The sequence below is a fragment of the Uranotaenia lowii genome, chromosome 2 (assembly GCF_029784155.1).
Source record: "Uranotaenia lowii strain MFRU-FL chromosome 2, ASM2978415v1, whole genome shotgun sequence".
NCBI lineage: Eukaryota > Metazoa > Arthropoda > Insecta > Diptera > Culicidae > Uranotaenia > Uranotaenia lowii.
The window spans coordinates 115,737,078-115,747,609 of NC_073692.1; the positions used below are offsets into that span (position 1 = coordinate 115,737,078).

At 37.2% G+C, this 10,532-nt stretch overlaps 1 protein-coding gene across 1 annotated transcript; it reads left to right on the plus strand.

The window, feature by feature from the left end:
- The first annotated feature begins 292 nt into the window (after window positions 1–292).
- LOC129747513 (angiotensin-converting enzyme-like) lies at window positions 293–10,305 on the plus strand. The gene is made up of 5 exons (XM_055741770.1): window positions 293–657; window positions 8,255–8,618; window positions 8,677–9,040; window positions 9,114–9,994; window positions 10,069–10,305. The coding sequence occupies exons 1-5, from the start codon at window positions 388–390 to the stop codon at window positions 10,086–10,088; spliced, it is 1,899 nt and encodes a 632-aa protein (XP_055597745.1). The 5' UTR covers window positions 293–387; the 3' UTR covers window positions 10,089–10,305.
- The last annotated feature ends 227 nt before the right edge of the window (window positions 10,306–10,532 follow it).

Genomic DNA, 10,532 nt, shown 5'->3' on the forward strand with positions numbered 1-10,532 from the left:
GTTTGGGTTCATCTTCCGCACTATGCAAATCAGATCACCAAAACGGTGACACGCGGGCTCGAAACAAGTTTTGCGACCCAATTCAGCATCCCATCTAATGCATAATTCACATTCAGATTCGGCTAGAGATGTTATAGTTTGACCACTTTCTTCGCCAAAAAGTTACGTATTTTGGCCTGAGGCTTCGCGAATAATTCGGAAGGAAGGATCGTTTTTTTCTTATTTGGGTGGATCTATGATGACGGAATTAATATCGGGCATTTTCTATAAGAATGCAACTTACCCGGATCAGAGACTTCAGTTTAGTGCGGACAGTTAAGTTTGTAGGTCGTCGTCGGTAGAGAAATTCGACGTCTTCGGTGATCTGCAGTTTTCCACAGATTGAAGATGCGGTTCTTTGTGATATCAGCAGCATTAGCAGTGCTGCTGCTCCAAAACAGTGACTATGTATCCGGGCAACGATTCCCAATAAGACCCAGGACTCCCAGCAATCCTGCCGAAGTTCTGGCCAACAATTATATCAACTCTGTGATGCCGGAGCTGCAGGCGCGTTACAGTGCCGCTGCCGATGCAGCCTGGAGCTACCAGACGAATTTGACTGTGCCAAACCTTGTGAATTCCAACGACGTGGCACAACAGAACGCGATGTACCTTAAGGTATTGGGAAGAGTGTTGGAGTCTACAAAGACAGAACTGTGTGTCATCTATTGTGTAAAAGAAACTTAAAGGACTGGAATTGATATTTTTGGTGGAAGTGGTTTAAGTCGAAAATCTTAATTTGTGATGGTTAAATTATTAAACATACATATGCATGTAGTTAAAAGATCGTTTCCTACAGTTTGAAAGCTGTGTTCAAAAGAGTGGTTAATTGAAATGATCAGGTCGTTGATGAAACTAATCAGTCGTTGAATTTCGAACTTCATATTTAATTTGACAAATAATTTTTATCGAGCTATATGAGAGCATATTTATAAACGTGTAACACAAAATCAAGCACGTGTTTGTTTTCTACGAGCATGTTCCTGAATTTAAAAATCACAGTTTCATCAATGTTTTGAAGCTAGTAAACTGTAAGATGTGTTCAAATCGACCTTTTACCAGAGTGAATTGGTCTACACAGTACAGTAACTACAGTAGTAAGTCTGTAATTCAGTAAGCTCAGTCGTGCCTAAATTTTCGATGGTTTTCAATGATCTCTTAGTTTTCGTTTATAGTGCGAACTTGATAATTCCTATGCTATGTATGATTTCAATTATATCCCTGCCGAAGTGACGTACATCCATTTTTAACGATTTTAACTTTCAGATTCTTCAGCTTTTTATACTTCAAATTTTTTTCGCAAATCTGCTGAATATACGACAAAGTGGCGTATATCCAATCATTTATGGAAGAAATACAGAATAAATCTCGTTACTCAAATAGTTTTTGAGTAATATTCTTAAAATTTGAAACATGTGCTTTTTTTAGCATGATTATCAGTTTTTAACAAAAAATGATACCCTCTAAAAGGAAGAGGGGGCTCTCATACAAAATAACGATATGATCTGTGACTCGTGAGGATTTTTTAGAATGAAATTTGATACAAATGCAAAATTTTTACATATTTTTTAAATTGCTGGCTTGAGAAAATCTTGTACATGCTCTTAAACTTGAATAATCGTGAAAATATCCAAAAAATAATACTTCATATCGTGTTTTTGTCACAATGCATTTTATTTTGATTTCCGAAGAAAAATTATTTGCATGTCAGTTTTAACCATAACCATACAAAATTTGAAATAATTGAACATGAAAAACTTATTTTATGATCCAAACCAGCTGATCCCGTACGAACTCCGCCTCGATTCTGATTTTGAATACGTTATGAGAAGTTTGTGTTGGATGGAATGGTAATTGGGTTACATTTTCATGAAAAATATTGCTTAAAATATTATTATAAACAGTTAATATGGATATTCTTTTTTTTATGTCTGATCAAAAATTTGAATCCAGACATCGATTTCCGTTTTCTAAATTCTCGTGTATGAATTTTCGCCTGGATCCCATGTAAAGCAATTATTTCAAAAACATTTATAAATTAATATGGACAATCCTTTTTCTGTCATCTAATTTAAAGTCAGGAATCGATATCTCATCCTATAAAACTCTCTTGTATCAGCTTTTGCCTGGTCCGATGCATAATAACGTACACATTGTACAATTAATATGGATCTGAATCATCCCTTTTCCAAACCCTTGCGGAAAAAATTACACCTGGAAACAAATACCTGCGCTTATGCTTATATTTATGATACATAAACAGCCAGATCTTGTCAGCATCCCGGTGAGTAGTAAAAGTACATTTACTACTCATCTTAACTTAGCCGGGCCCACTGTGCAGTATTAGACGCAGAGACAACTGGAACACAGGGAGGAAGAAACGTGGCAACAGTACCATACGTTTCAATGGCTATATCTAAGATTCTAACGTAGGGAGTACATATATGCTTAACTTCCTGTGCTCCTTGATGGTGGTCCGAGAAATTCATCCTTCTGGGGATGGAAATGATGTTTTTCTGCACAGAAATCCAAAACCCTATGTATGTTATTAGTTATAAGTTATTGCCCTCACCTTCCCACTGTGCTAGATACCATCTGTGACACCTGCAAACAATTACCTGTGCTATAAAACTCCCATGTGCAAACTTCCACTACAACCTGATGCATAATAACGACAATCTCACCATAAAAGTGAACAATTTACATGGGCGATCCTTTTTCCGACTCCTGACACGAAATTTGACAACTGATATTAATTACCCGTGCTGTAAAACTTCGATTGAATGTGCAAGCACAGGTGCAAGTTTTCATTTAATCCAATGTTTACTAGCGTCAATATTGTAAAATCAGTTAATTGTTGATATAGACGACCCCTTTGGCTGACCTCTGACACAAAAATGAATTTAAAAAAAAGCAATTTCTCGTCTTTCAAAACCCATGTTCTTATTCTTCGATGTACAATAACGTCAATATCGCTAACTCAATATTTGCCTTGTATGGATGACCCTCTTCAAAAAGGGTCATTCAAAAATCTGAAAACATTTTCATCATTCCTGGTCTTAATGAGCTCCTATGCCAATTTTCAGCTCTTTAGGTCACGAGATAGCAGCGCTCGGAATGAAGAAAGTAGGTATGGACAAACGTCACTTCGTCGGATAATCGTCAGAAGAAAATCAACGTTTATACGCCAAAGTGACTAATGAGTATTTAAAGCATTTGTAAGCAAATTAACGAGTCGTTATGCAAAAAGTAAGATTTTTCAAATATCTTTACATGGATTGTACCCCAGCAAACATGAAATCGCATAATAAATGATAGCTCAAGTCGTTAACAATGGTTACTTGAAGTCGGTTAGAATCGGTTTTGATAAAAAGTCCACTATGTTTGCAGATTCTGAAGACGATTTCGCCCGTGGTGGCTTCAAATGAGAGAACAGCTTTGTTGTTCTCTCTGCGACCAGCCAGCAGTGCAACCAGATTGCTAAAAATCATAGGTTTTTCAAAGAATTGTCCAATGAGAGAAGCGGCAAATATTGCCGCTGGCAAATTGATCAACGTCAGGTCGGCATATCACGGCAGCGGTAGGATTCAATTCTTGATTGGCCGAAACAGAAACAATACGAAACTTAATACTCCGTTCTCCAACTGAACCAGGTAGACGTAGAACACATGGCAAAGTGATACAACTGGCAGAGAAGTTGATATAAGCGTATTAAGTTTGATGCTCACTGTACTGGTAACATTTTTTTAAAAGTTTTTTGTTCCCCTGAATGTTTGTATTTATGTCTAGTGGTTATGCATCATTTTGCTCGATAGTTCGAGTCTCTTTGCCAATGTTGGTACAGCCAATATTTTCATCTTTGGTGCAGTGTACACACTTTATATCGTTATTGGCAGAAAAGCACCAATCGGCATAGAGATTATGCAACCTAGTTTGCTTCCTCTGTTAACTTCCCTTCTAATTTTTTGCTGACCAGACATGGTCATTAAGGCAGGTCCTATCGATTTTCTCGAAACTTTGGTGCAAAATACTAGCGCCAAATTAAGTGTTGATGGGTAGCAGCACATTGAACTGACAGCTGCATAGTTTAAGTGATGACTGTCAGATCAACTGACTTAAACAGATCAGCTGCACCATTATATATGTGGTCAGCGTTCTACTTATACCGTATTTGTTTTCTCCCCTCGTTCAGTGTTCCACCGTTCCCGATAAAAACAAACACAAATCTTCGCCAGTGTATTGCTACATCACTCATTCACACGCTTTCCCGCAACACTGACAAAATATTCGGGACACTACCGCCCGATGGCAGTGCAACACCAGGTCAAAACCAGTGCAACACTGTACGAATAAACAAACAGTTTGACAGCACCTAGTGGTGCACCAGTACAACACTAGTGCAACACTCGGCATAAACAAATACGGTATTAGAGATCTGTGTTTGTCGCTTCTCCAAAGTTTTGATATTGTACCTCAAAAGCAGCTGATCAGCACTCTATATCGTATAGTTCTAAGCTGTCAGGAGAGATTTCTTGCATCTTTTTAAGGTATGGAAGTTAGAATACAATACTTCCTACCAGGAAATATCACTAAGTTTTTCACTCTCTGATTGGTCTTGCCAGAAATTATACGGCTACACAATTGCTGGTACAGTTTATTCAAGGTCTGGTGCTCTGGTTACTTCAGATTACATCAACGACCTATCAAATACCTTGGTTTTTCGAACAAGGACTGTTTTGCTGTGATGATTGTGTGAAATGCCGTTAAAAATTGGTCATAATGGTGACAATGGATGTATGAGAAAAACACATAAGGATGGCGAAAGTTTTGCTACTGTAAAGCCTTTCTGTAGGGAACCAAAGTTTGCTTATCAAATCATGCAAAAAACAAAAGTGGAAGGCTTCTTCCTGAACAAAGAATATTCGCAAATCGACAAAGAGTTCGAGAGGCGAATTCATCTCAAAACTATCTCCCAGAATTTCATCAGTTAAGAAATTTTTTGGAGTGTAAAAAAAATCGCAGAGACCTGCAATGTATTCAGATTTCAACATTATATTTTTTATAATTGAGTGGATATAATTATGAAACGTGGCCATTGTCAAAGTTTTACCAAAAATCCTAAATACACTCAGAAAAATATTATTATATAAGCCATATGATTTTCTTGTGAAGTGTCATTAGGAAAATCATTGAAGTTCATAAGATCGTCTTATGACCCCAATTAGTTCAGAGGATGAACACCTAATTCAATTAGGGTTTGTTACTTTTCATGAGAGGCTCTAATGGAAACAGGAAGTCACTTCTAATAATAATAATTTAAGAAATTTTATGTTGTAAACATTCAGTTTTTTGTTTTCCTAATAAGTTTGAAATTAAATCATTTATGGTCACCATCAGCAGCACTTCATCACCCGGTTTCAACGAAGTTTTTTTTTGCCGCACCCGAATCTTCGGTCTTGCGTTTTTGCTGGTCAGCATACTGAAAACTATTCAAAAGTTTTAGTTTACAATTATATAAAGCCATTACAGCAAAAACATCAACTCAAAATTACCATTCAGAAGATCACAATGACATTTAACTGTTAAGAAAAACTAGCGAGTGCTTCGTACCGTTAGTCTCTTATGACACAGAATTTGGCACTCAATAGGTTTATAAGATGCATCTTATGAAAATTATAATAAGAATTTGCCTGAGTGTACAAAAGGTAACTGGGTATTGTAAGGAACTACCGAAGTACAGCAATATTTACCCAACAAACTGTAGAAAGTTACTACTAGGTGGCAACGTGAAGTTCATTTATTGTATAAAACTCAAACTTTTTGTTATTTTTCTTTTGAATTTATTTCAGTATCATCTATAAGTAGTGAAATTGAAAACTGAGAGGTACCTACTTGAGGTAAAAATTCCAAGGTGAAGGAATTTAATGACGGCTCCTATGTAAATTTCGGTTTTTGTTGAAGACGCACGCCGGTTAAATTTTTTTCGGCTACTTTCCAGCCTCTGGAGGCAGAATCGAAAAAGCACAATCACCGTGTTTGTTTATGGAGTATGTTTTCGTGATATACTAGCCTTTAAAAAAGCAGCAGAGTGATATCAAAATAGGGTAACATGCTCTTTTATGGACCATATAAGCGAATGGACAATTTTCCATGTATTCCATGAACATTTGGAGTAAAACACAATTGAATTCGTTTAAAAAAGTATTTTCTACAAATTCCAATATTTTTTTATTATTCAAATCCATCTAACTGTTTGAAAAGCTTAATTTTTAATAACCTCATAAAAAGCAACAGCACTGAACTGTGTTGTAAATTCGCGCCGGTGTGAATTCACTATGCGCCATAGAGCTGAACACACCCGAAAACAGTCGAAGACCGAAAACGCACTAACACTAAAAGACTTTTTTCTTGGAAGGATAACTCAAAATGGTCTAAACAAAATTTAAAAAACATCATTGTTGATTTATTTGGGCTAAAATTTTTCTGGGAAGTTGTTTTACACTTTTCGTACAAAATAATTGGCCGTTTTGAAAAATGATGCTATTTTCAGCATATTATGGGTTGTGCGTTATATCAAGCCGTAATATTGAATTCTTAACATAAATTTATAATTTTGATTCACCTATGTATCTTAAAATATTGTCTTATTCATTTTTCTTTTTTTTCTGTGATTTAACCAAGAAATTTTGTGATGGTTTTCTGTGATGGAAAAAGCATTATTTTGATTAAAAAGTCATGACAATTTGTGTTTTTTTACATTTCCCTCGAGAAAAATTAATTTAAATTAATAATCTTATCATAATTTTCCAAAGAAAAAATCCACAGTTTATGTTGACAAAAAAAATATATTTTTTTATATAGGTACGTAAAAATATTTAAAAAATCTGTGAAATCTTTGAGTAATTTTAAAATTCTGTGCTCAGTGACACAGATCCTGTGTAGAACATTTGCTTAAAATTGTGTGAAATCCTAGATTTTTCTGTGATTTCGGCAACCTTGCTCCGGATTTGTACTCACTAGACTGTAATATCTGGGTATACATGCTGGGGAAGTTAGATGAAGTTAGGCATTCGAGGCCGAAACCGTTTAAAACCGTTTGGTAAAGATTCGGGACGAAATGCCGAACAATTTGGTGCATAATTCACACTTAGGGGAGAGGCGGGCTATATGCGCATATTATGGAAAGCACCCATTTTCTCCCATATTCCAGTCCATATTGGATTCCAGCCCATATTGGAGTCTGAAAACTATATACACATGAGCGGACATCTGTTTTATATACGTTAGAGTAATTTTTATGTTAATATCTCTTACAGTTTTTGTGAAATTATTTTTATAATAAAAGAAGTCAAAATAGCCTATTTCCGAAACTGGCGGGCTAAATGCGCATATTTATGTTTCTAGCTATATTTCACTAACACTTGCAATATTTTGATATTATTTAATTGAAAATGGTAGAAACGGATGTTAAGCATACGTCAAGGCTGAAATTTTGGTGAAATTTTCACATCACTAGTTCTTTTGCATGATACATAGTTTCATATGTAGGTATGCTATATGGCCATATTTCATGGTAATATTTTGTTCATATCGTATTTTTATCGGATCAGTATGAAGTTCTTCTTTTTTCGCTGTAAGATCGTGATTTGAGCGTAGATTTAATGTTTAAATGATAAGAAGTAAAAAAAAATATAAGACTAATCTATTTTTCTTAATATAGGTATTTAACCTACCTTGATATTGGCATTCAGAATTTGTCTCATATTCCCATATCTTATCATTTACAACTTTGCCGAAAGCTTCAATTTGTTGAATTTCCGATTTCCACATGAATTAAAAAGAAAAACCATTAAAATTTTTGTTCAAAGAATCTGTATGTGTTTGTGTTCGTTTTTAATATTTAAATTATGAATATAAGAATCGTCTTTTAAAATTTCATATCATCAGTGAACTTGCCTAAGAAAACCCTATTTTTAAACTTTGAACTGATTATTGTTTGGTATGCTAAATTCTAATACATTATGATTTATTTAAGTAACGCATTGTCGAATGTTTTCTTGAGATGCTTACTTTTTCATGACCCTTGAAACTTCGGCTAGCATACCGTATTTATATGATATACCTGATCTTTCTTATACAAATTATTGTGTATATAATGTTCTTTTTATCGATACAAATTTTCACAACCACTGTCTTCCTATTTCCATAATTCCAGACCGTTGCGATGCAGCTGCAACAGTTCGATTACACCCTGTTCGAGAACGAAACGCTGAAGCGCATCATTCGCAAGCTGCGCAAACCAGGATACTCGGCCCTGGAAGGGCCAATGTTTGAGCAGCTGATGGACGCCATCAATGGGATGCAGGCTAACTATGCCGTAACGAGGGTGTGCAAATTTGGCCAGCGGCACGTGTGCGACCTGCCGCTGGAACCGGACGTAGTAAACATCATGGCCACTAGCCGCAATGCGTCGGAACTGCAGCACTACTGGACCGAATGGCACAATAAGGCTGGAACCCCGGCCAGGCCTCTTTTTGATACCTATGTTAGCCTAGCTAATCTTGCGGCTACGTTGAACGGTGGGATTGTTAAATTTTATTTTTGGTAGATAAGGTTTTAATACAAATTTTGTTTTAGGTTTCAGAAATCTTGCCGATTACTGGTTGGACGAGTACGATGAACCTACTTTCGAGGACCAGATGTCTTTGGCAATGGAAACTATGGCTCCACTTTATTTGCAACTGCACGGATACATTCGGTTCAAGTTGCGGGAGCAGTACGGAGAAGATAGCATCGGTGAGTATGGTAACATTCCCATCAGTCTGTTGGGAGATATGTGGGGTCAGTCGTGGGAAGCCGTTGCCGACTTCAGCATGCCCTATCCGGACGTAGCGGTTGTAGATGCCACAGAGGAGCTCATCAATCAGCAGTTTACTCCAGCTGCAATGTACCAGACGGCCGACTTGTTCTTCTCCTCGCTGAACATGAGTACTCTCTCTGAGTGAGTATTGTTGGAATCTTCTCAAAATTGTTAACACTTTCTAACAAATTCACATTCGACCCTCTCTTTACAGTATATTTTGGGAGAAGAGCGTCCTGGAGAAACCGACTGATGGTCGTGAGATTGTTTGCTATGCCAGTGCCTGGGACTTCTACCGGACCGACGACTACCGTGCGAAGCAGTGTACCAGTGTTACTTTTGCCGATTTCATCAAGGTTCACCACGTGGTGGGAAACATCAACTACTTCAAGAGCTACAGTGAACAGCCAATAGTGTTTCAGGAGGGAGCTAATCCCGGATTCCATGAGGCCGTGGGTGAGGTGATCGCTATGTCTGTGGGTACTCCAAAGCATTTGGAACGTATTCAGCTTCTTACCAACTACAATATGAACAAACGGGCCAAGGTCAATCAGCTGTTCATGGCTGCCTTGTCTAAGGTTGTTTTCCTGCCGTTTGCCCACAGTTTGGAGAAATGGCGTCTGGACGTACTGCGTGAAGACTACTTCGGTGAGGAGTACAACTGCAAGTATTGGGAGTTGCGTTCCAAGTTCGCCGGTGTTGAACCTCCGGTAGAGCGGAGCAAGAGAAACTTTGATCCACCCGCTAAGTATCACATTGCAGCAGATGTTGAGTACATGCGTTACTTCGTTTCTACGATCATTCAGTACCAGTTCCATCAGGCTTTGTGCAAGGATGCCGGAGAGTACGAGAAGAACAACAAGAACAAACTACTGAGCGATTGTGATATCTTCGAGAGCACATCTGCTGGAAACAAACTGAAGAAGATGATGCAACTGGGATCCTCACAACCTTGGACGGAGGCCATCAAGATCATTACCGGACGTAGGAGCATCAACGCCGCAGCTATGGTTGAATACTTCCAACCCCTCTACGAATGGCTAGTCGATTACAATGTCATGAATAGCGTTCCCCTGGGTTGGGTGGAATCCACTAGTAAGTGTACTTCATAGAACCACACAGATGCGAAAAAGATGTTTGACTTAACCATTCACCTTACCACCTTACAGAGTGTCCGCCTTCAAGATAATAAACGGACTGCAGGTTGTCCAGCGCTGAAACGTATTTATGAAATATTTATTACTATTTATTTGATGGTTTGTGACACTTCGAATGTCGATTGAAGAAAAAAGGCGATCTAATTATTTTAAGAATTCGAAACCCAATAGAACTGAATTCAATACATGACAAACAATTTGTGAAAATGACAAAATCAAAAAAGTAAAATAAACAGAAATTTTTACGTGTGCATGTTCATTTATTTAAATAAATGCGAAAAACCATTCCATAGAAACAAAATTTCTCTGTGGTTAAATTCGACAGAAATATACTGAAAAATAGGCTACAATCCACTGTCAAGTATTTTAAATCGGGCTTTTCCTGTTAAATCAGTTATTTAAGCATTAAATGTTGAATGAGATGGCATGAGGGGCTGAGTTTTGACGTCAAGACCAAAGTTAAACCGACAGGGACG

Bases quoted from the DNA above. Each gene is read 5' to 3' on its own strand.
- LOC129747513 (XM_055741770.1), top strand. From the start codon at position 388: ATGCGGTTCTTTGTGATATCAGCAGCATTAGCAGTGCTGCTGCTCCAA. The intron at 8,619-8,676 runs GTGGGATTGTTA...ATTTTGTTTTAG, and splicing joins TCTTGCGGCTACGTTGAACG to GTTTCAGAAATCTTGCCGAT. The intron at 9,995-10,068 runs GTAAGTGTACTT...ACCACCTTACAG, and splicing joins GGGTTGGGTGGAATCCACTA to AGTGTCCGCCTTCAAGATAA.